The sequence below is a fragment of the Vicugna pacos genome, chromosome X (assembly GCF_048564905.1).
Source record: "Vicugna pacos chromosome X, VicPac4, whole genome shotgun sequence".
Taxonomy (NCBI): domain Eukaryota; kingdom Metazoa; phylum Chordata; class Mammalia; order Artiodactyla; family Camelidae; genus Vicugna; species Vicugna pacos.
Genome location: NC_133023.1, coordinates 79,164,518 through 79,190,327, shown reverse-complemented (window position 1 = coordinate 79,190,327; position 25,810 = coordinate 79,164,518). Strand labels below are relative to the sequence as shown.

Here is a 25,810-nt window from a genome sequence, read left to right as displayed (position 1 = left end):
GTCACATAGCTAGTGAATGGCAGATCTCAGATATGAACCCAGAGATACATCCTACCCTAGAGATACATCTAACCATCATCCTATATTGGAGGAGAGAGCAATAGTTGTGACAGTAGCAATAGAGTGGAAAACTTCAGTACTGCCAGAGGAACTGTAAGAGGCATACAGGCTACACCAGGCATGGGAGGAGACTTGGCATGGTCTTGTCTTGTCAGTTAATCCTTGTATGTAGTTTCCCCATACCCCCGCCCCCTAACTAGAATAGGAGCAGTTCGAAGATAGGAACCAGGCGTTACAGCTCTTTGAAATGTTTAATATATATTCACTAAATGAACAAATGAATTTAAAATTGATTTGAAATTAAACAAATGAGTGCTTTAAATAAATTTCTTCACATGTTGGTTGTCAGACTGAAACTGGTGATAAAGCTTTCACTTTGCTTTAAAACCTGAAAATGCCTAGATGTGACCATAGACGATTGGGTATAGTCACACCTTGCATTTGTCCCAGCGTATGGTTTCCAGGACGCCCTGGGAATAGGAAGGAAGAAACTTGGATTTTGCCTTCCTAGGCCCCGAGGCTGTTAGGAACCAAAGGCCACTGTGTTTGTAACCCGTTCCTTTGGCTGCTGTCCAAATCTAGGAGGGCCTGGAGGGAAGGGGGCGGCTTTATTTGCTCTTATCCTTGCCAAGGCCAGGAAAGAATTTGAGTGTGGACTCTCAGTAAACATTCTGGGTCTTCCCTCCAGCACTGGTCTGATGGAATGAAATTCCCAGTCTCCACCAATCTTGGTTCAATATTTATCTGGGGGGTTTGCAGTGAAACTGGGGACAGGGCTCTAGAATGAAGAGGAATGGAGTTGGGGAGTGAGGGGAGGGCTCTGTGTGTGTGTGTGTGTGTGTGTGTGTGTGTGTGTTTACTGGATGAGGAATGGCTGGGGAGGGGGCGGTACCAGGATTACAAGGCAGTGAGAATGGGGTTGGGACAGAGAGTACTGGAGAAGAAATAACTCCTTAGCACATATTCGTTCCTTTCCAAGGACTTCTCTTTGCTGAAACAACTTGCCTGGTCCCAATCTTAGAAGCCCAGATTGGGCAGATAGCCACCCAGGTTCCCAATTTGACTTATGGGTTGGGGGTGATGATTAAGAGGGTGAAGAGATGCCCTGGGAACAGGAGTTGCTCCATGACTGTGCTAATATTTTCATTGCCTCTATCCTGCTAGGGGCCATACAGCAAGTCCTTCCCTCTGCCACTGCCTGAACAGACCAGGACTCACTGCTAGAAAACCCCTGGGGACGTCATTGCTGAAGAATTTCATATGGGGCCGGGTGGATTTGAGGAGCACGAGGAGCATTCGGGCAGCTGGCGAGGTCTAGGCTGGAAAGAGATACGGGAGTTAGGAGCATATAGGTGAGAGCTGAGCCTGCCCAAAGGGAGCATGTAGACAGGAAAGTTGAGGAAAGGGCTTGCAGAGTTATTATGGCCTGTGAGGTGGGAACAGGGCTTGGGAGTCATATAGGTTTGAGGAGCTTTCGTGTACTCATTTATCCAACCCATCCATTCAACATTTATTGAGCTTTGTGCCAGATACAGAGTTGGAAGAGGAAGTTGGGAGTTTAAGAGGGAGAAGGGTTAAGAGGGGATCCCTGGGTGGATTCAGATGAAGGAGAAGGGAGGGGCTGAGGGCCTGGGCTCTCTTTTGCCAGGAGAGCACATCTGTTAACACAAAGCTGCATCTGTATCCCAGCCAGATCTCCCCTCTTCATCCCTTCCTCTCTACTCACCCCCACAAGATGGGGAGCCACACGGTGGCTTCCTCCACCCCTGTACCCCCTCCATGTTCTTTCTAAGCACTTAACTGTGGCGCCAGCAACACCCCTTCTGAGCGCTCACGCAATCCCCAGGGGCGGGTTGGGTGGGTAGGTGGTTGAGGGGGAGTTGATAGTTGAGAGAAAAAGAGAAGGAGCTGTCTGTCTGTAATTAGCTCCAGCTGCTGCTGCCTGGCAGCACCGGGGCCGTGGGGAGTGTGAATGCATGTGTATCAACCTGTGCGCGTGGCTCCTCATTGCTATCATTCTATTTTTCACCGTATTGTACACTGGCTTCGGCCTCCCTGCTCCACAACCTCTCTGGTCCCTGCGGATCCCAAAGGACAGAGTGTTCCACAGGCAGCACCAGCTTGAATCGCTAATGCTGCTAAGCAGAAGGACAACAAATATAGGCCCCCATATGTCCTGGATACACAAGCCCCCACTCCCTCCCTCCACCCCCACTTCCTGAATGTTTCCTACTGAGCGAAGCCCCGGCACTTGAAATTAGCATCACCTCAGTTCTGCACAGCCTTTTGGCAAAGAGCTTTCACAGCTGTCATGTCGCGCCTCCTCAGACAGTCCTGAGGGGCAGCATTTTACAGGTGAGAACCCTGAGACCCAGGCAAGCAGGGAGATTGCACAAGGTCACCTGGTCGGTTGGTGGCAGAGCTGCGTCCAGGATGCTGTTCCTACGACTCCTGACCGGGTGCTCCATCTCCAGCAGGGCGCTACCTAAAGGGCTGCTGCTGGGTGGCTCTGGCTGCTGATCTCTGTGCTCCTGAGAACCTGTGAGCTGTGGTTCCAAGACCTGCCTCGGCAATTGCTGAAAACTAGGACCTCCGAAGCTGAGCCCAGACTAAGAGCTTATTTAGGGCCTGCCGTATGCCTACCATCGTGCCGGTGCGTATAGGGGCCTCCAACAGGGGTCCACCATAGCCCCTGCCCTCAAAGAAATGACAGTCAGAATGGGGAGACTACGTTAGACATCAAGTCCAAAGGCAATCCCAAGGGCCTCCCTCTCTTCCACTTACCAGGGACCTCGATGCAGAGACGCCTTCTGCATTCACCTCTTTCCTGCCCCAGCCCTAGGGGGTGATGAGGATCTAGGGCTAAGGATGAAGGATGGGAAAATGGGGGAAGAAAGGAAAAACTAGAGTTCCTGCTTAGTGTCAGGCACAGTGTGGTGTATATATGTTATACGTATATCATCTAAATGATGTTTATAATATATATTTATATACACACAAACACACACATACATAATCACTTTCCATGAGTTAACTTATTTAGCTGACTGCCATCCATATAGAGTTCAGGACAGTGTCTTGCACATAGAAAGCACTGAAGGGATGCTAACCTTCATTCTTATCATAAACATCTTCTTTATCATTATCTGCATGAATATTTTATGTGTTGTCTCATTTAATCCTTCCAGCTCTGGGAGGTAGAAACTATTCTTTTCATCTCCGACTTACAAGTGAAGAAACCAATAGTTTATTGTAGCCAAGGCTGGGTGATACTGCGAATGCAAAGGAGAACCCACTACGGTCCCAGGTAGCCTTTGGGGACCTCTCCATCTAGCAGGAGGGACTGAGATGTACATAAATGAGATGCATGGTCCAATGGGTGCTCTAGTCAAGGAGTGTCGTGGGGGCCCTGATGGTGAATGACCTGGTATCTGGGGAAGTTTGGCAGATTTCTCAGATGAAGGACATTTCAGCTGGATTTTTGAGGGTGGAGGCTTTGCCAGGGGGAAGGGGAGCTTTGGGGGAGGAGAAGGACATTCCGGCAAATGGAACAGAGTATCTATGAAAGTGCCTGTTCTGGAGGGGAGGGGGCGATCGTTGGTGGGGTGTGCGATTGGCGGCAGCAGAAGTGGGGGGAAATGTGGTTGGGAGCAACTTATTCAAGGCTTTGTTGGCCAGGCTGAAAGTTTCACCCTTTGTCCTGTGAGCGATAGGGAGCCACTGAAGGTTGTATGAAGGCAGAGGAGTGACAGACCAGGAAGGCAATTCTTAGAGAGGCTTGGAGTGAGTAGACCGATTGGGAGGCCACCTCAAGGGTCCCTGGAAGAAGTGGCCAGTGCTCTGGACCAGGACTGAGGCAGTGAGGGCAGAGAGCAGAGGGCCATTCCGGGGATGTGTCCACAGGTAGAAACCACAGGGTTGGGTGTCATGGAGGGTCAAGGAGAGAGAAAAGGTGACGATGACCCTGGGCTTCCAGCTCGGGTCCGTGGTGATGCTATTAACTGAGGCGGGGAGCACAAGACTGTTAGTTGCCGGGGCGTGAGTGGCGGCAGGTGGCAGATTCAGCCTGGACTCCTTGGGTTTAGGCTGCCAGTGGGACGTGCGAGTGGACATGTCCAGCCGGGAGTGGGGTGAGAGGTGGGCTGAGAGCCACCAGGGTCCAAGTGGCGTGAGTTGACCCCATGGGACCGGATGGTGTGTCTCTTCTCCCATTTACCCCTTCAGGGCAAGGGCTGCAGACAGAGCCTGGTGGGTCCCGGCACAAAAGGGGCGAGGTGGTGGGGCACACCGGCTTGGGCTGAGAAGGCACCCTTCTTCGAGCCTCTCCCAGAAACCTCGTCCCTTCCCCTCAGGACCAGTGTCCCCTTCCCATGGCTGTGCCCCTGCCAGCGGAGGGAGGTGCTCTGTGGGCAGGTCTCATGTTCCACAGGGGCCACGAGCCACGGAAAGGACAGTCTCTTCAGCTTTTGAGCTCTTTGGGGGGGTGTCTTCTAGTGAAGTCCAATAAATTAACCACGGGGGACTTGGGACAGAAAGGACAGATACCTAGGCTATACGATGACTGCTGGGGCATCCAGTGCCGACAGCTGAGTCTTCAGTGCTACGAAGCCAGAAGCACATTCACGACAGCATTTTTAAGGATCCAGCCTGTGCGAGCCACTGCGGGTCTCCTAGGAGTCCTGAAACTTTAATTAGACCCAGCAGGTCCCATAACCAAATCCCATAATCCCATAAATCCATAGCAACAAGTTAGCCATGAGTTTTAGTTACACTCTGAATGAAAGAGGCCCCAAACGGCCATCTTCTTTCTGAGTCTCTGACCAACTCCTGCCCTAGAACTACTATCCAGGATGGCCTGGATCTCCTCTGAAACCCTGAGGATAGCTACTGATTTCTGTGTTAAATCCCTGGGACCACGCCGATAATACTTCTGAACACTTTACACACGTAAACTCATTTATTCCTTGTGAATACTATAGACCCTGTTTACATATATAATATTAATAGTAATAATCATAACAGATCACATTTGCTGAGTGGTTCATGTAGGCCAGGCGTGGTTCTAAACACATTAGACGAAATCACTCATAATTCCACATGAACAACATCTGAGGTAGGTGTTACTACTCTCTCCTTTTTACAGGTGAAGAAACAGATCACAGAGAGATTAAGTCGCTCAAGGTCACACAGCTTATAAGAGGCCTGCGCTGTGAGTCCAAGCTTGCCAGTGTGGCTTCAGCATGCTCTGAACCACCCAGGTCTTCTATAGCCCCCAGTAGCTCACAGTACCTCCATATAAGGACTCGCTGTCCATTTATCACCTCAGGCTGGTAGCATCACTGATGTAGCTCAGATATTTAAAACTGCTCTAGGTCTTCGTGAAGCAGCCTAGGAGCTGCTGCCTGGGCTAGAGGTCAGGACTCAGAAGTCATTTACATGTGCTCCCAGAGAGTCAGGATGTAGGCTGGGGCTGGTTATAGGAATCAGAGCCCCGGGATCTTCCTCCCCACCCTCCCGGCCCCCATTCCACAGGATGGAGTGCACCATCTTATTAAACCTGCAAATTCCAGAGATGGACCCCAAACCCAGAGCCTCTGTATCTCTATGGAGATGGTAGCTGGAATATTGCACTTTAGCAAACTCCCTTGCTGAAAAAGTTCTAGAACTGCTCTTGCTTAAGTCTTTGAGAGGATAGAAGCCTGTCTTCGGATTCTGGAGGTCCCCAAAGCATGCGTAGCGGTGCTTCCTCCCCCTCCCCTTTGCTGAGCAAAGAGTTGGGGAGGGCTAGAATGCAGAGAGCACGCTGAGGGCATGCCTGCACAGAAGGCAGAGCTTTTTCTGCCACCACACCCCTTGAAAGAGAGTGAATTCTGTATCCTCTGGAGAGGGTGGGGAAGGGGAAGAGAGGAAGTGAAGGAAAGCCTCTTGAAGCCGCAGCACCCTGGGGCCCAGACAAGGGAGTGTCCTGGGGTAAGCAGGGTGAGGGGGGGTTTAAGGGAAGAGGAGCGGAGGGCCAGCAGCCACAGGGTCAGGGAGCCACAGCGGGAGTGGACGTGGCTAGGTATTGATGCCACAGCTGCCAGAAGCAGAGATGCAAAATTTGAGGTGGAACGCCCTTCCTTTTGTTGCATGCTTAAGGAGTTGCACCCTTCTGGACCCCGCCCTCCCAGAAATGATTCCGTCTCACCACTAGGGGATGGGTGGCAAAGCTCAGTCTGCGGTTGGGGAAAGCCGAACAAAAGATTTCATAAATCCTTAGTGCTGAATCCGTCTATTTAGTTAGCTGGGGTATGGAGTGGATGTAAAATTAGTGAGAGGAAAGGCTTGGGAACGCTTTCATCTTGTGAGACTGGGAGGCAAAGGAGAAGAGGGCTATGTTAAGGAAATGGTGAGCCCCAGAAACCCTGGTGGTGGTAGATCGCCACTGAGCGGGACCGTTTGCTGCTCTAACCCATTCTCAGAGGATGGCGCATACAGCAGAGAGCTGGGAATCTTAATCAGGGCTGGTTTGTGTTAAGTACTTACTTTGTCCCAGGCACTATGCTGGGCTTTACATGCATCATCACAAGTCACAGCACTCTCTGATAGGTCCTCCTGTTATTGTGCCCATTTTACAGATGAGGCTGAGATAGGTTATATGACTTGCACAAGGCCATGCAGCTAGTGAGCGGCAGAGCCAGGATTTCAACCCAGGTAGTCTTACTCCAAAACCCTGTTTCCTAGGCCCTAGGAAGGACATAGGGATATGGTGGTTCTGTATGGGCAACCCCTCTTTGCACCTTACGGCTTTTGATGATCAAGGTGAGTCACTGTGTCTATCATGAATCCCCTTGGGTAGGAGTTCAAGGCTGGTCCCAGAGAAGGAAAGGGCAGGGCAGAGTCTCAAAGTCTTAGTCCCTCTGTGATCCTTTCCTTTAACCTGCCCTCCTGGGTTGGAGAAATGCCAGGGTTGAGAGATGACAGATTCTTTGATCTGTTTGATTCTTCATACTGAGGTCTGAACATTTGTGAGAGCCCCTAGTTCAGTGGCTCAGGTAACCAAGCTCAAGGGAGCCTTTGCAGGGAACTTTCCTATCTCCTGTCCCCCCTCTAGGAGGTACCATTCTTCCTCCTCCTGGTACCCCAGTTTCATTAACTGAGTCTTTGTCCTATTACCCAAATCCTGAGTCTATACCTCAGTAAGCTGTCTTGTTCTCCATTTTAGCAAGAAGAGAACTTTCCCTTTCTGCCAACAGACCTTCTTGGTACTTTTGGCCTTGACCCAGGTTCTGCCTCCAGACTCCTGCTCTGAGGCTACACTTCGTCCCTGTTGTGATCTCATTCCTCCACTCTCTTTCCCCCTGTATCAGAATTTGCTGTCAGAATTTACATGGGATGCATCCAGATGAGGCTTAACAGGTTGACTATCCCAAGAGTTTGGTATTTTCACTGATGCCAAAGCTCTGGGTCAAAGGAATTATGTACTTAAGAATTTTCAAGACCTTGGGAGTGGATAGGGAGAGATTTGGAAGGGCAAGGGAATGTTCTTAATAATTCTGGAATGCCATTGGGTAGACATAAAATTCCGGCTACCACCAAGGCAGAACCTGGATTATTTTGGTTATAATCAGAAGCCATCACATAGGGCAATCTCTCTTCTCCCACCCACCGCTCAAGGCTTTGACTGAAAAGTCTTCCCGACAATGAACTTCTATGATCCAAGCATCATTTTCTCAGAGCTCTTCAGAAGGAGAAAGGCTGGGAAGCTCCACGAGTTACCAAAGACCCCACAAACAAGGCAGTAGCCAAAGCAAAACCAAATTCCTCCCAAGACTAGTTTCTTTCTCTACCCTGGGAATGAATCCCGACTCCACCAGAGATAAGGTGAATTTCCTCTTTTCATTTCACCAGCACCGATATTAACACGGTTCTCCTCCAATCCTCCCCAAACCCGGCAGAGTACAAATCAGAAGCTGCTTATTTTGCCACGCTGAGAAATTTAAGGTAGCCAGCCTTAGTCTAACAAACATCTTCTGCTTTTTTATTTGCTAAAGACAATGTTCCTGCTATGGTGCTGTGTGGAAATAAAAGGCCAAAAACTGCTGGCCTCATTCTGTTCTTATTCATGGCCTGGGAAGTTGGTATGAAAGCCCCAAAGGACAGCTTTCTATCAGACATTCCTCACCCTCACCTCCAAACAAATCTGGTACCCTAAGAATGATTTGGTCTTGGTGGTGGGGAAGGAGAACAGGTAATAAATAGGGCCTGGCTCTGTCATCCGGGCTCTTTTGAGGGAACTTCAGCAGTCCCCCAATGAAGGGCTGAATGTCCCCTTTGGAGCAGTCATTTGAGCTGCTTCAGGGACTGAGGCTGGCCAGAGACCATGCCAGTCTCTCAGGAAAGTGGTAAATAAAAACATCAGAAATTTTCCTTTCCTGGGAAGCCTGTAGCTATTTTGGCCTCTCTTTCCATTCAAACAGGGAGGCATTGAAAGGGACCATCATCAACGCAGAGCACCGAGCCTCCCCTTTGTGGCAGTGTCTCTAACTGCATTGAGAATCAGCCTGAGCCACACTGCTCTTTTTACCACGGAGGAGTTTCTAAATTCTTATTTAGAATCCCCCCACTCCGCTTACAAGTGTATCTTTCACCGGTTCAGCAAATTGCTGCATAAAAGATGGAGAAGCCAGCAGAGGCAGTGCCCACGATAGTAGCTGGGGTGGCATTTAAGAAATTCAAATGCTAAGGGTGTGCTTCTCCCATTAAGTCCAATATGAGACATCAGGTGTGCACAGCACTGATGAACACAAGACCTCGAAGGTCAGGTGGAGTTGCTGGGATGCTGGGGGCTTGGGAAAGAACAAAGAGGCATTTTCATTTTCCAAACCAAGAAGCAGTTCGGAGGCAGGGGGCGGGTGGTGGTTATCAGGAATTCTTCCAACGCCATGGGCCAGCCCACACCTGAGTCAGATATAGATGACCTTCCCCAGGCCCTGCCTTCCTCTCCCCCTCCCCCGCCCCCCAAAAGAGCACGAGCGGTAACAAGCCCGGAGCCAAGCCCTGAGCCAAGACCCGATACTTACAGGTGCAGAGGATTTTAGGACAGGAAAATGGTGATGGCAGGCTCCTGAATGCCTGCTGAGTCAGTTGGATCAGGTTAGGAAGTGATGATTGTTAAGAATGAGATGTTTGCAAAATCTGGTCACCCCACTCCCTGCGTTTTTTCAGTCCGCATCCAAACTCAGACCACCTCCCCCCACCTTCCAGGACATCTGTCCTTCCTGGCTGCCTGGTGCCTCCATGCCCCTTACCGTGAGGGTGCTGGCAGCCACACTGCCTCTTGGAGCCTGTGGCCCGGCAAGGTAGTCAGGCTCCTGGGATTAGGCTGGCAAGAACGACTGTCCTCCAAACGATCAGCCCAGAGAGAGAGAGAGAGAGAGAGCGAGAAAACCCGAAAACGGGTCCAGGACGGAGAGCTCCTGGTCCTTAGCATGTTTCTGGCGTATTCCGAAAGTGGCATCCACAGCAGAGAAAGTGTCCCAAAATAGCTCAGGCTGCCAATGCTTCGCTGAAACCTGAGAAAGAATTGCTGAATTCAAAGATCTGGGTCGCTGTGGGTGTGTGATCAAAGTGCGGATTTGTTGGGAGGAGGAACTCAAGCCATGAGAGACATGAGGTCACCTGGGCATGGCCTGCCTTCTCTTTTCCAACTTGCTTAGGTTGGTGGTGGTGTCAAAAAGCTCCCCTGTGCTGAGACAGAGGGCTGGCAAGAGGTCCTAGGAATGCTGTGTTCCTTCCCAGGTCTCTGATGCACTACCAATATGAAATAGCAATGCTCTATTTTCTGCATTTCAAACAAGGGAATGGATACTGTGCAAAGGTTTCTTTAAGATATTGCTCCATAACTGATGCAATCCCCTTTCCAGTAGATTTTTCATTTCTTTTGGCCTTTGGCATAAGTAAATGTCAATGTCTTAAAAATCAACAGAGAAGAGCAAACAGTAGGGTCTCTGTGATTTTTCTTGGGATTTGAGAAATCTCCCCTCCCGGGCTTCTGATTGGATGGTGTCTGTACATTGCTGCCCATGGTACTGGGAAGGGTGAGGTCCACCCAGACACGCTGTCTCATTTTTGTATTTGCTGAGATCTTGGGACATTCACTTGCACCAGGTATGTTAAAAATTTTAGGATCGTCTGCCTAGCATGGGGCTCAGTATGTAGAAAGTTCAGCATATGTCTTCCTTGGATCAGCCTTGGGGTTTAAGAAGAAAAAGCACAGAATTTGGTTTCTAGTTCCATCTCTGCTGTCTTTTGCTGTGTGATTTGGGGTGAGTCAATAATCCCTACCCCAGCAGTATGTATAATGAAGATGAATGCCACTAGGGGAAGGGCTTGCCACTCTCAGTGAATGGTAACAGTCTTTAGTTCGTCGAGGGACCCTGACTGGTGGCCACTAGAGTCCTGTATTAACATGCCTGCAGGGAACCCGACACATACCACAGTGCTAGGCGCAAGGGGCTTTGTGCCTAACGGTCCAAATTATTTCTGATTCCAAGCTGTAGGACTTTCGGCTGGTTGCTCAGTGCCCAGGAGCTCAGTTTTCCCATCTGTCAGGTGGGTATACACATTATTAATAGTGTGGACTACAATCCCTTATCTGAAACCATTGGAGCTAGATATGTTTTGGAGTTCAGGAGTTTTGGATTTTAGAAAAGCAATAGGTGCCATATAACATGTATTATATAACATCCTTTATGGCTTCTGGGCCAAATAGCCTGTGATCAAACACACTAATATTTCTAAATGGGATAAACGAATAGCCTCATGCCAATTCAGGCCCAATTTGGCCACCAACTGAGCCTGCCACAAAATGTCAGTTTTCAGAATCTTTTGGATGCCAAAAAGGCAGGTAAGGAATTGTGGACAATGAAAAAAGCTAATGCTTCTTTAGTGCATGCCATGCACCAGGTATTGTTTGAAGTAGTTTCTGTGCATTAATTGATTTAGTTGGGCCAATGACACTCTGAAGTAGGCATTGTCACCCCCATTTTATGGATGAGGAAACTGAGGCTCAGAGAGGTTAAATCACTCATTCAGAGTCCCAAAGCCAGTGAGGGGCAGAGCTGGGATTCTAACTCAGACAGTTCGTCTTCAGAATCTGTGCTCTTAACCACCTTCTCTACCGACTCCGTGAGGTTAAAATGAAGCTTCATACACCCACAGGGGCTAAGCAAGTCATCGTGAAAAAGTAAATATAGTCAGTGGTATTGAAAACAAACTGGTGAGCTAGTGACCCATCTTCAAGGAACGGCTTATTCAGCTCCAGCTGCCTGTTGTCGTCTCAGAACCAGGATCTACGCCCTTTTGTTTTTTCTCAGAGAAGCCAGAAACCCAGCTTAATTGGTGAAATCTAACTTTCAAGTGTTGGCAACTAATTAAAAAATGGTTAAAAAAATTGTAGGGGTCAAATAAAATCTGTCTGCAGTCTGAATCTGGTCTGTGCCTGCCAGTTTGCAAGCTGTGCGAGGAGGAAATAGATGCGAAAAGTGCTTTGAAAATTTAAGAACGTGTTATAGACACAGACAGTCTCCTTTTTAGGGTTAAGGTTTTTTTTTCCCCTTGACTGTGTCTAGTATTTTGAAAACTGATGTTCCTGGCCTGATGGAGATGAAAAGTCGGAATTAAATAGAGACTTCATTGAACTTGAACGCTTCATTCTTTTGGCAGGCTGGATAAATGAGAAGCCTAGGTGTACGGGACAGGCTAAGCCTCAGGATTCCTGCCACACCCACGGGCCCCTTCTAAGGAGTTTCCATCTGCAGACCCTTTCCTAGCTGAGGGAAGCAGCAGTTTCTTATGAATAGGTGGCTATGTTTGGTGCCACGTGATCCTGATTCCCCCTGGCAGTAGCCAATTAAGCCAGGAGAGGGCATCTGATCCCAGAGCAGTCACTCTATAGGTTGGCAAGTTGCCTGGGAGGGAACCTGGGATGAGAACTTTGCCTAAAAAGCACAGTGGTGACTAAATTTGGACCAATGAGAATCTCTGGCTTGGGGAGTCTGAATAGCAGACCTAGAAAAAGTGAGCAGTTAGCAACAGGGGCTGAAGCTGAACGCTGAGAAGGCAGGCGGCAGGGCCCACGAATGAACAAGACCAGGGGAGATTACTGAGCTTCAGCTAGGTGTCAGACACTTCACACATGTTTTTTTGTTTAAAACATTTAAAGAGCTTGTGGGGTAGGCACTTTTATTATCCCTATTGTACAGACAGGGAAACTGAGGCAAAGTCACTCAAAGTGCAGGGGCTGGAGCCCAGGCTGGTTGGATGTTAAAATCAGGGTGTATAAACCACTATCCCAGCAGTTCTTCAACGCTAGAGGGTTTCAGAATCACTTGGATCTAAATGCGGTCTGACTCTTTGAACGTGGGGTCCCCCCTCCCCAAGTCTGCATCTGCATTTTAACAGTCCTCCTGGGGGGCGGCTGATGCCTGAGGGGTTCCCAACTACACTTAAGGGAAATGCAGTTTGAGGTGGGGGAGGGTATAGTTCAGTAGTAGAGTGTGTGCCTATCATGCACAAGGTCCTGGGTTCAATCTCCAGTACTTCCATTTAAATAAGTAGATAGATAGATAGATACATGCATACATACATACATACATACATATATTGATAGGAAGAAATGCAGTTTAAGAGAGTACAGCAGGTACTGGAAACTGCACTGCCTTCACCTTCAGAAACAAGGTCAATGTCCACAGACACAGTCCAAGTCCAATTGCAACTCTTTTGGAAATGGGGCCACTTTTGCAAATAAGAGGACATCAGTTTGTCCCCTTTTCTGATCCAGGAAGTATCCACTGACACCAGTCACCTGCGTGAAGATGACAGGGCTGAGATGGATGCCCCACAGTTTGTATAGGAGGACCTAGTTGCTCTTCAGAGTGCAGAGCTCACATGTTCACTAAGCACTTTCCATGAGGAACACAAATTGCAGGAACTTAGTGCATTGGCAGCAAAAACAGGAGAGAAAAATGACAAAATGCAGAGAGATAGATTGTAAACCATGGGATTTAAAAATGTAAACCTTCTTCCTAGGCTGAACCTAGAGGTTCTTCTCAGCCCTAGAATAATCGTGTAAGAATTCCATGTGTGCTCTTATTTACAACATTGATAAAAGGGTGGAACAGGGCAGGATGAAGGCTAGCAGCCGCCTTCTAGATTGTTGTAGAACCCCAGTCTGGCAATGGTATTGATCCAGTTGTGAACGCCTTCTTTAGGAACTCTCCCTGGGGAGACAAGTAATAGTCTGAAGGTTGCTTGGAGAGTCTCAAGTCAGAAACTGCGTTGTGGTCCAAATGTTTAATGGCGTCAGGCACGTATTCCTACAAGATGGCTGTGTGGTCCAAGGGATGGCATAGATCAAATGCGCTGGCCAAGTCCCGCCTCAGCAGGGCTTGACTTTGCACTTGGCGAGTTTTCTTTCTCTCATGCTCCTTCCTGTGGACACTTGCTTTATCTAAGTTAATGTCCTCACTTAGGCTAAGGTCAAACTCTGTTCTTCCCTCTCCTGGCCAGAAAGACTTCCCGTCTTATAGGTATCTGATCTTATCTGTTTTGATGCTTTAACTCTGAGCAATTCCCTAAAGAAGGTCCTTGGATATGTGCCTATCCTCCAGGAAAATTGCAGCAGTCCCTGGGTGCAAGTAAGAAAGCCTGAAGACTACATAGCCAGTATTTTGTAAAGTGAAATCTATTTCATTTAAAGGGCTGTCCTTTATTTTGAGATTGTTTCCTTCTCTTTTGGTGTTTAAAGAAAACCCTCTTTATGAAATGATAATTTGGGGGTGTTTTGTCTTGTTTCTTAACACCCTTACTTGGAAAAAAAATCTGGCAACCAACTGTCAGTCCCCTAGGTTTTTGGTTTGCGATAGCTGCCAGTCTGGAAACCTGGTTCAATTTGTACAGTTCTGCTAGAACCTCTAGGTACCTCCTATCATCACTTGCGTCCTAAGTGCTTATAAATTACCTGCTTCATAATCTGCAGCAGAATCTCTCTGAGGATTGACATCAAGCTTACAGCTCTGGAGTTTACAGTATACTGGTCTGTAGTTTCCTTATTTAAGGAAATTGGGACGCTGCCCATTTGCAGTCCTTTGGTATCCCTCCTGTTCTCTCCGATTCCACAGATCCTTCAGGGCAGCACCTAATGCAAGCCAGTTCCATTTGCTCCTCTTAGAATGTTCTTTTCCCTATAGAATTGGACATGCATATACATGTTGTTTGGGGAATTTGCAGCACATCCAATGAAAGTGTAATTCCCAACTAACAGTCAAATCCTTCTCTTTGGAGCTACCCAGAACACACCTACCCTCTCTTCCATATGACAGCCCTTCAGAGCCTGGAAGACAGTTGTGTGACTCTCTCACGAGTTAAGAGCACCAGCTGAGTCAGACAGACCCGAGTGACAAGCCCAGCTTCACTCCTTCTCAGCTGTGGGAGCCAAGGTAAGTTACCTGATTTTATTCTCTCTCTACTTCATTTCTTTGGCTGATTTATAAAGTGAGAGTGAAAAAACCCACTTCATTGGTTTATTGTGCAATGAATAACATGATGTATGTGAAGAGCTTAACACAATGCCTGGCAGGAGGAGCACTCAGTAAATGCTATGCCCCTCGCCCTCTATTTATAAATAGTCAGGTGGGCATTTGAAGCATCAGGGCTGTTGAGGGGGGCGGGGGATGGGTAAAGGAGTGAGGAGGGTTTCTCCCTCTCTGATCAGGGAAGGCACAGGACCCTCAAGTAGACCAGGTGTTTCTTAATCCTGAGGTTGTCTCTTTTCTGTTATCTGAGCGCCGGTTTGCCAGGGCTGGAGGAAAGGACATTGTGCAGAATCTAGGGAAAGGTATATTTTCAAGAGCTGGAAAGCTGTTTGTTGACATATTGAACCATCTCTTGTTTATTCTTATTTCCCCGAGCAGCTGGTCATGCAATCCCCCAAACTCAATTACCTTCTGTGAGGCTGCAGGAGCCTGACACCTCCTAGCCGTATTGATCAGTGCAGACTGGGCAAGACGTGAGAAATCCGAGAGATGCTAAGCAGCAGTTTCCGGGCTTTTCCTTCCTTAGAAGGCCTCCCCTCTCTATGATTGCAGATACACTGCCACAAATAAAGCGGAACTCTGTGACCCAAATGACTCTCTCAGTAGCCTCCTTAGAAGCCGGCTGATGACCACTAGTCACAATGGACCAGAAGTTGGACTCCGAGAGTGACCAGTGCAGAGTGGTTTTCTGACTGTAGCTCTTTGCACACACTGGGTTTTGCAAGCAATTGCATGATATGAACTCTGAATGCCATTGTAGCTAGAAAAAGTTTGGAAGGAGACACACCCAACTGTGAACAGACAGAGGAATGGGACTTGAGGGGATAGGGGGTGGGGTAGGCACAGGACTAGCTTATCTCTGTGTAGGATTTCAAGTGTTTAATCTTGTGAATATATTCCTAGATTACTTGTGTAATTATTAGACATAAATAATAGTAGAAAAACAAGAAGTTTTTTTTGAAAATAATAATTAAAAAAGAAAAGTGAGCTATTGGAAACGGTTTTCAGAGGTCATTACTGACCAAGGATCTGAGTGGTGTGAGGATTAAGCTTGTTGGGGAGAAAAGTTGCTTGGGTGGGGAGATGTTGGGGATCTTTAGAGAGAGGAAGGGAGACTGCCAGAGATAGAAGCCTAGTGGAACATACCTTTTAAAAAGAAGAAAAAATTTTCTTTCTTCTAATATAAGCAATATGGGTCCATTACAGACAAAGGAGAAAACACAGCTAAGAAAAGTAAAAGTAAAAATCTTGAATCTCATCCCTTGGGTATGCTCCTTGTTAATGTCTTGGTATACATCCTTCCAAACTATACTGTTTTCTTTGCAAAAATATCCATATTTGTTTTATACAAATCAGATAATCATTTTCACTGGTCACTGCAGATGCAATGTGATTTGTTTAATCATTAAATGAATGGTGTTCTAATATTGGCATTTTGGTTATTTCCAAGCTTTTATGATCATAAACAACCATGTTCTCTAGCTGTGCTACCTTGGGAAAGCTAGCTAATCTCTCTGTGCCTCTGGTGCCTCATCTGGAAATGAGAGTGATAATAGTTCCTACCCCACAGGGCTGTTGTCAGTAACAAATGAGATCACGTATAGAAAGTGCTGAGCACAGTGCCCAGCACAGTGAATGTTAGCTTTTATTATTAGGTGTAATCATCACCATCATCATCGTCACTGTTGTTAGGTTTCCTGTGCGTATTTTTTGGTGTAAGGGAAGGGGAGAGTGACTAGAATTTTTCTTTTTGAGGAGTATACTCCGGTGAGTTCTGGAGTCAAACAGACCTGTGTGCTTTTGGTCATGTCAATTCACCTCGCTGAGGCTCAGTTTTCTTATCTGCAAACTGAGGATTAAAAAAAAAAACCCTAGCTCACAGGGTAGCTCCTAGGATCAAAGGAGAGAATGCTGGTGAAGCCCTCACTGCAGTTCTCGGCATATGGGAAGAGTTCAAAATCGGTTGATACTATTATTAGTAGTAGTATTAGTATTAGTACTAGTATCACTGGGGTGATTCAGCCATTAGTAGGTGTGGGAAGAGGAAGAGGAAGGCTGCAGTGAACAGAGCACTTGGAGTGTTTCTAACCACTTGTTTGTTTGCAAAGAGAGGAAATGATTCTGGAATCAGACTGCCCTGGGCTCAGATCTGGCTTTGCCACGTACTAGCTCCGTGATCTTGGTCACAACTTCTCTAAGCCCCTCTCTCATTTGTAAAATGGAAATGGCATCAGTGCCTACCTGCAGGTGTTGCCAAGAGGCCTGACAGTATAAGGCAAGTGGAGTGCTTAGGCCAAGTGCCGAGGTATGGCTGGTTGCTCATCATTGTTGGCTGTTGGAGCATGGCGAGGTTTATAACGACCTGAATGCCTCCCCACCCCGGCTCTGCATCCCTTTACCTGGGCTACTTGAACTTCACCCAAAGGTTTTGCCCTCTCCAGGGCTCAGGGACCAATTCTACCCCTAGTCTAGGGGTTTAAGGGCGCCTGATTCAGAAGGCTAGAGGGCTCTGATAAACCTTCCTGCCAGTTCTATTCTGACCTTGTGCCCCAGTTCTAGAAAGCAGGCCAAAGCCCTGCTTCTGTGAGCAAGCCCTCACCTGGTATGCTCAAGGTTGGCAGGCTTTTCTCGCTAGCTGTCTGAACTCCCTGCAGTCTTGCTGTCACTTTCTAGCCCCATGGTGTGGTCACTAGCTGCCAGGTTTCCCTCCGTGACCATGACACTGGAGCACAATGGCTTTTTAATTATCATCATTGCTGGGCTCTCTTAAGTTCCCACGACCCCTCCTGGCCAACTCTGGTTTCCCTGCACCTGAACCTTTTTGAACTCTTCTGCCACAGCTCCACTCAGCCTCCAGCCCGGGTTCCCTTCCCTCTCACCCCTGCCTACTCTTGCACGGAACACCGGTTGCAGTGCCTGGCTCCCAGGACGCCAGTGTCTGCTCAGTCGCAGAGGGAGTGTCTCATTTGCTGAGCCAGGACCCTTTCCGTCTCATCTCTTTTCTTGTGTGAATCTCTTCTTTCCTTCGAGACGGCCAGAAGCGGGCACAGTGGGCTGGTGCAGCTACTGGGGTGAGGGGAAGAAGGGTGGAGTTGCATAGGCCGAGTGCTACAGTGGAGCTTCTGGAGGACTGTCAAGTGAAAGGCGGCCAGAGGCAAATGTCAGAGCCTATATAGAGGCAGGAATCTGGGACCAGAGAGACAGAGCAAGCACTAGCAAGTCAGGAGCAGTGGGGCGGGTGGGCGGGCAGGCTGGCTGGCTGGCTGGCGGGCAGGAGGGGGGCGTGGCAGGGGATAGCTAAGGGAGATTGCAGAGAACAGCTGCTGGTATTGGGTCTTACTTTAATGAACTGGCTGGGCATGGGGCATAAGTAAATTGGCCAGACCAAAAGAGCTAGGGGCGCAAAGGACACACTCTCCCGCTTCTCCCTAAATGGCAAGGTAAGATCTTTCCGGGCTTTGCCTGGTGGGAAACTGGCACGTTCAGGGATTTTTCTGAAGATGGGGGTGGGGAGGGTGGTCAACTATGACTGCTCTTTTGACTCATCTTTCCCATTGCACCAATGATTAGAGCAGCCAAGGTGCCAGCAGGAGGCCAGTATTTCTTTTACTACACCCCATCTCCACCCATGTGCAGGCTGAAGATGGGGGTTCTCAGTCATGTGACTGAGTAAGAAGGATAGAGGGCAGACAGAGTGGAGTGTTACAGGACAGTGGAGAAGAGTAGGGGCTCTGGAGCGGGATGGACCTGGGAATCTGTGTGATAGCAGGCAAATTATGAAGCTTCTATGTGCCTTAGTTTTCTCCTTTGGAAGATGAGGATAGAGTATTACCAAAATCGCTTGGTGCTGCTGTGGGGGCCAAATGAGACGATGCATGTAAAGTGGACAGCAGAGCGCTTGCCAGGCACTGCCTGCTCAATAAATGTTGGCCATTGGCATTTCTGTCACTAGGATTCTCATTATCATTATGGAGGTACACTGCACAAGATTGATGACTTGGGTGCCATTGTCCCAAATGAGCCAGTGCTCCATGTGGGGCATGCGCAGGCCCTGGGGATGTGATAACATTGTGTAATGTGTGTGTTGGTTTCCAAACTCTGTGCCAAGAAGCCCCTTCAGGGGCTGCTGCAGGGAGTGGGCCAGAGGAGTGAGGCTCTGGGACTGCCCACCCATAGGCCATCAGAGAATCTTGAAGTTTGTACTTGCTGTAGATGAGTCTTCAAGGGAGCCAGTGATCTTGGATGTCGGAGAGATAAATGAATGCAGCCTTAGAGATGCCAAAGGCTGGGCAACTCCGAGGAAAGGGTGACAGTCAAAGACATACTGTGTCTTCTTTAAGATGCAGTGACCTTATTCTAGCCCCAACCCTGGCTAATCTAGAAAGCTGGTAAAATGGGGATAATACTGCTATCTATTGTAAGATTCAAATGGGTAATGCTTGCAAATCCCTGTACATGATAGAGTTTAAAGTTAGGTAGATTGCCTAAAGTATAGTGCCTGAGACACACGAGGTGAGCGGTGAGTGGTAGTAACAGTGGTGATTTGGGGTGTTAATAAAAATTATATCAAGCAGGAATTTCAGTTCATGGAATGATGCTCTCAGTCATTGATCAGTTAAATGCCTTCCTTTTCCTGAGGAAAACATTCAAGGCCATCAGTAGTAAAATGCGGACTAAACCACTGGCAGGACTCTGAACCGTACAAATTAATCATTATCCCGGGGCAAAGGGCCTTCTCATCCAGGCCTGCCAGTATCTGGGCTGGCTTGCTAGGGCTGGAATGGGAGAGAGCCTAGCTTAGGAACCGGTACTTCTCAGAGTTTTCCAGAAGGTGGTGCTGCTGCTTCATTTGAACCAGGACAGCCCAGGCTCTTGGCTGCAGAAGTTGCCCTCATTTACGGCTTTCGTAAACTGAGAGGCGGTACTGGGTGACTGAGCCGTTTGATTTGAAAAGGATAGGGGTGGAAAGAATATTTGCTCCACCTTCAGATTTGTTTACTGTTGCACAGTTTCTTTCACCTGATAGGCCCATCTCCGATGCCCCATAGCTGGCAACACATAAAAAAGGTCTCCATCGTAAATCATTTGTCTGTTTCCCCATCTTCCTGATGCTAGATTTTGACTGCTAATCTTGTTTCCTGTTTACAGATTTTCTTGCCACTTGGGCTTCAGCAGGACCCCTGGTATAATTACTTAAGAGGCTCCCTCTACACTGTCCTGTGGCCACAGCAGATATGTCAATACCCTCACATTCACTGCGATTCAACAACATGCTGAGGGAGGAAAATGTCGACTCCCAAAACAGGAGGATGACCTTCTCTGGACCAATGATAGAGACCACAGAAGAGGTCCAAATTCTGCCTTCTCATGTACAGCCTATGGTTTCAACTTCAGCGTCAGATCCTGGAGGGATGTCCACACAGCTGACGACATCCCCAGCCTTTGACACCATGGCCACACCTCTAATGGGAGAGGCAAACTCTGGAGCAATGTCCTCACCGCTAATGCCAGTCTCAGACCCTGGGGCACTGTCCCCGTTACTAACCTCAGCTTCAGATTCAGAGGCACTGTCGCCGTTGCTGATGCCAACCTCAGACTCTGGGGTGCTGTCCCCATTGCTAATGCCAGCCTCAGATTCTGGAACACTGTCCCCGTTGCTATCCACTTCAGACTATGGATTAATGTCCCCAGGGTTGATGACAATTCCTGACTTTGCAACAATGTCCACAGTACTAATGGCAACACCAGATTCTGCAGAGATATCACCCCTGGCAATGACAGCTCCGTCCTCTGAAGCAATGTCCACACCGTTGATGCTAGCCCCAGATCCTGGAGAGATCTCCCCACTCCTAATGCCAGATGTAAACCCTGGAGAGATGTCCACACAGCCAATGCCGGGCTCTGAAGGAATGTCACCATTGCAAATTACAGATGAAGACACTGAAGCAATGTCCAAAGTGCTAATGACTGCCCTGGCCTCTGGAGAGATATCGTCACTGCTCATGTCAGGCACTGACTCTGAAGCAATCTCCTCACTGATCATGTCAGCCCTAACTTCTGGAGCAACGTCAACCCAGCCAACGAGCAACCAAGACTCTGGGGAATTGTCAACCCAGCTCATGTCAGGGCCAGAGTCTGGAGTAGTGTCTTCACCACTAATGTCAGCTCCAGGCTCTGGAGCAATGTCCTCACCGCTCCTGTCAGTCCCCGATGCTGGAGAAATGTCTACATTGTCTAAGTCAGCCCCTGACGCTGAAGCAATGTCCCCACTGCTAATGATGGCCCTCAGCTCGGGAGGGATGCCCACCCAGCTGGTACCAGCCCAAGTCTCTGGAGTGGTATCTTCACGGTTAACACAAAATCTAGACTCTCAAACTGTGTCTACTCCGCCAATGAGAGCAACAGACTCCGGGGGGATGTCCACATCGGCAGTGAGAGCCTCAGACCCTGGAGCAAGGTCAAGACCACGAATGAGAGCCTCAGCCTCTGGAAATGTGTCAACATTACTCAAGACAGTCCCGGACTCTGGAGCACTGTCTACCCCGGTGATGACAGTCACAACCTCTGGAGCAATGTCCACAGATCCAATGTCAACTGCAGCCTCTAGGGCGATGTCCATGCAGTTAACAATGGCCAAAACTTCTGGAGCCACATCCACATCCACGGGCTTTATGAAAGCCCCAGCCAAGGGGGGAATGTCCACACCGCAAAATAGAGCCCCGGCCTCTGGAACGAAGTCCACGCCACTAAGGAGAGCTCCGGCTCCTAGAGCAATGTCCACCCCGCCAAGTACAGCCCCAGTCTCTGAAACAATGTCTGTGCTACAAATGACACCCCCAGCCTCTGGGTCAGTGTCCACACTTCAAATGAGAGCGCCTGTCTCTGGAGCAATGTCCTTGTCACAAAGGAGAGCGACAGCCTCAGGAGTGACAGCTGTACCACAAATGAGAGCCTCAGCCTCTGGAGCCACGTCCACACTGTTTATGAGAGACACTACCTTGGGAGTGATGTCCGTGCCCCAGATGAGAGCTACGGCCTCGGGAGCACTGTCCAAGCCACTAACACCATCCAAAGCCCCAGAAGCAATGTTCATGCAGCAAATAACCACAGCTTCTGGAGACATCTCCACCGTGCCAATGAGAGACACGGCCTCTGGGGCCATGTCCATGCCGCAGATGTCAGACACCGCCTCTGCAGGGATGTCCACACCACTAATGAGAGGCCCAGCCTCTGGAGACACATCCACACCACAAATGACAGCCGCAGCCTCTGGAACTATGTCCGTGCCTCTAATGAGAGCCCCGGGCCCTGGAGTGATGCCCACAGTACTAATGAGATCCACAGCCTCTGAAAAGATGCCCAGTCAGCCAATGAGCACCCAAGACTCTGGGGGCATGTCCATGTCGCTCAGGAGATCCGTGACCTCTGGAGGGATGTCCCCACTGCAGATGCGAGCCCCAGCCTCTGAAATGATGTCCACACCAAAAATGAGAGCCCCAGCCTTTGGGGCTGTGTCCACACCATTGATGAGAACCTCAGATCCTGGAGAGATGTCTGCACTGCTCACAAGAGCTTCATCCTCTGGAGAGATGTCCCCAGCACTGACGAGACCCCTGGCTTCTGGAGACATAGCCACCTCTCTGAGAGCCCCAGCTTGTGGAGCAATGTCTACTCCGCAAAGGATGGCCACAGCCTCTGGAATGATGTCCATGCCACAGATGAGGGCCTCAGTCTCTGGAGCAACAGCCACATCGCTAATGAAATCCATGGCCTCCGGAGTGATGTCTGTGCCTCAAATGACAGCCACGGCCTCTGGAGGGGTGTCCATACCACCAATGAGAGCCCCAGCCCCTGGGACAACATCTATACCACAAATGATGTCCACAGCTTCTGGAGAGATGTGCACTCCATCGATGCAAGCTCCTGCCTCTGGAGTGATGTCCCCGCCATTATTAAGTGCTCCAGTCTCTGGAATTATGTCCACACCACTAAGGAGACCTTCAGCCTCTGAAGCTGTGTCCACGGAGTTAATGAGAGCTCCAGCTTCTGGAAGGATGTCCACTGCACAAGCGACAGCCATGGCCTCTGGAGGGAGGTCCAAGCCATTTGTGAGAGGCACAGCCTCTGGAACAATGCCCACGCCACTGATGTCAGCCGCGGCTTCTGGAGAGATGTCTGTGCCGCTAATGAAAAGCATGGCCTCCGGAGCAACGTCCACACTGCAAACGAGAGTTGTGAGTTCTGGATCCATGTCCTTGCCACAAATGACATACACAGCCTCTGGAGGAATGCCTGCACCACCAATGAGAGCCTCAGCTTCCGAAGCAAGGTCCACTCCGCTTATGAGAGCCTCAGCTTCTGGAATGATGTCCATGCCACTTCTGAGAGCCACAGCCTCTGGAGGAATGTCCATGCCACAGATGAGGGCCCCAGTCCCGGGAGCCACGTCCACACCAGAAATGGCAGCTGCAGCCTCTGGAATGATGTCCACTGAAGAAATCAAAGGCACAGACTCTGGGGAAGCACCTGCCCCTCACATCAAGGTTACAGCCTCTGGATCAAAGTCCACACCACACATGACTGCCACCACCCCTGAAGCAATGAAGCAACCACCAAAGGAAGTCCCATCTTTTGGCATGCTGACCCCAGCACTCTGTTACCTATTAGAAGAACAGGAAGCAGCCCGGGGCTCATGCTCTGGGGAGGAAGAGATGGAGATTGATGAGGAGAAGCAAATGAAGGGATTTTTGAATGATTCAGAGAAAATGGCCTTCCTGGTGTCTCTTCATCTGGGGGCAGCAGAAAGGTGGTCCATCTTGCAGATGGAGGTAGGCAACCCCCTCTCGGATGAAAATAAATCTTTCCTGAGTCGATCCCAGGGCTTGTATGACTCCCTGTCTGACATAGACATCCTCAGTGCGGTTCTTTGCCATCCCAAGCAGGGCCAGAAGTCAGTCAGGCAGTATGCCACTGACTTCCTGCTGCTGGCTCGACATTTGTCTTGGTCTGATGCCATTCTACGGACCAGGTTTCTGGAAGGACTCTCGGAAGCTGTTGCCACCAAAATGGCCCGGATCTTCCTGAAGGTGGCTGGCAGCCTAAAGGAGCTGATAGACAGGTCTCTCTATACTGAGTGCCAGCTGGCTGGAGAGAAGGATTCCCCGGGCAGCTCAAGCCAGGTTCTGCCATCAGCCTGTAAGCGGAATAACGAGGAGGCAATGGGGAATGAACTGAACTCTCATCAGCAGACTGAGGAGGTAATGATGGGGAAATCCACTTAAGGTTTTTGAGTTAAAAAATGAGGAAGTAATGACGGCACACACAGCATGCTCCTTTGAATAGGCTAAGGAAGAGGTGAGGGGGAGGCATTGAGCTCCTAGATTCTAACCCTCACCTGGAGTTTCATCAGCAGGCCTGGCTCTGCAGTTATTTTGGGTGTATTAATCACTTTGAGGAGCCATGCCCTACCTGAGTTACTGAGGGCCTGGGATGGTTAAAAGTCTAAGTCTTCTGATTCTCAGGGAGCTGGCTGGGCTCTGTCCCAACTCTCCACTTACTCCAATTCTAAAAGAGGGGTCATGTTTTGGGGGCTGTGTCCCACCTACAGTCACATGAGTTGTAGACCCAGGTCACTAGGGAACTGGGCTAGTCTAGTCCTCAGTCACACTTTATACAAATAAGGTACATTAGCCAAGTTCTGTGATCTAAGTTACTGAAATTATCCAGGCAGAACCCTGGAGTGATAGTGAGCATGGCTCTTACCTCTGCTGTTTTTTTTTTCTCACTCCCAGCACCAGCATGTCCCTAAACGCTGTTACTACCTGAAAGAGCATGGAGACCCTCAGGAGGGTCTGCACAACCACCTTCGACAGAGCACAGGTCATCAGAAGGCCTCCACTAACAAGTAATGCTTTCTGGATTCTTCTCCTGTGATATCCAACTCTGCTGCTAACTTCAGGACTGGTTCCTGGACCCATTCCATTCAATTACATCATTAAACCTTGTGGCCTTCCCCCTTCAGCAACCCCACTCCAGGCATATACCACCCTATCCCCCACGTGGCTGCCTTGACCTTATCTTTCACCCCACATGCCTTTGACCTGCCCCAACAATCAGAGCGTGGACTTTAAGAGTGTTTGGTGTATGAGATTCTGAACTCCCATTACTACTGAGGCCAGTCCTAGGTCCTGGTCCAGGGAAAAGTCTAGGCAGGAGAAACCGTGTCCTACCTCAAAACACCTTAGAGTGTCTTGCCATGAGTCATCAGGCAAACTTGAGGAAGCCCTGGTCCCATTCCACCTGGCAGGGGAGCCTGTAAGGAGAATGATGCCCACTCCTATATACCATCCTTTTCATCTAGTAGACTTGTCCCTATATGCCCCAACTCACAGCACCTAAAGTGAGTCTCCAGGGCCCTTGCCTTGTTTATAATCTCCATCCTGAACCATTCGTTTTGATCTATAGTAATAATCATAGTAAAGGCTAACATTTATTGATTATGTCTTGTATGACACGTACTGGGTAAACTCTTGGCAACTATCATCTCACTACATTCTTACCATAACCCAACTTGTTCTTGTGTTGTCAACTTCTGATGTCTTGATCTGTTGTCTGTGGCCCTTATCTTGTTCCTCAGTGTCAAATCTCTAGCTCTGACCTCTGGGTGACCTCCTCAGTTGTTAGTTCCCCTCACTCCCCTTGGCTATTGTGCTTGCACTCTTGATATTGTGGCCAGCACTCTTGATAAAGGTCTTGGTCTTTAAACAGGCATAGATAGTGAGAACATAATGTGAGCCGTGTTTTGCCTTCAGGCGGTGGGATTATGGGTGTTTCTATTTTCTTCTTTCTACTTCTCTGTACTTTCCAGATTCTCTACAGTAAGCATGTATTACATTTGTAATTGTAAAAGTAAATAAAGTTCACTTACAGAAAAAAAAAGAATTAACTGTGGCTAACAGAATTTGATTTATTGAGTCCTTCTTTCAATCAGTATTTATTATCTAACATGTGCCAGCCACTATTTTGGGGGACAGACAGATAAGAACCTTGATCAAATGAAAACTTTATTCCAAGGGAAGTGGGAGACAGACTATAAGCCAGAAAACACATAAGTAAGATAGATTGAAATCATGGTGAAGGCTATAAAGACAAGAAATAAGGATAATGGGGAATTT

The 25,810-nt window shown here is 48.7% G+C and overlaps 1 protein-coding gene and 1 non-coding gene across 2 annotated transcripts in view; both read left to right on the top strand.

The window, feature by feature from the left end:
• RTL9 (retrotransposon Gag like 9) overlaps positions 1-25,568 on the top strand; it is a 48,414-nt gene extending 22,846 nt beyond the window's left edge. Inside the window, exons 2-5 of the mRNA XM_072956363.1 lie at positions 14,424-14,540; positions 19,785-20,161; positions 20,201-23,893; positions 24,428-25,568. Coding sequence (XP_072812464.1) covers positions 19,871-20,161; positions 20,201-23,893; positions 24,428-24,544 — 4,101 coding nt within the window. The 5' untranslated portion in view covers positions 14,424-14,540; positions 19,785-19,870 and the 3' untranslated portion in view covers positions 24,545-25,568. The remainder of the gene's footprint in view (positions 1-14,423; positions 14,541-19,784; positions 20,162-20,200; positions 23,894-24,427) is intronic.
• On the top strand, positions 12,575-12,647 carry TRNAD-AUC (transfer RNA aspartic acid (anticodon AUC)). Its single transcript has one exon. It is a non-coding gene; the product is annotated as a tRNA-Asp (tRNA).
• Positions 25,569-25,810: the final 242 nt, after the last annotated feature.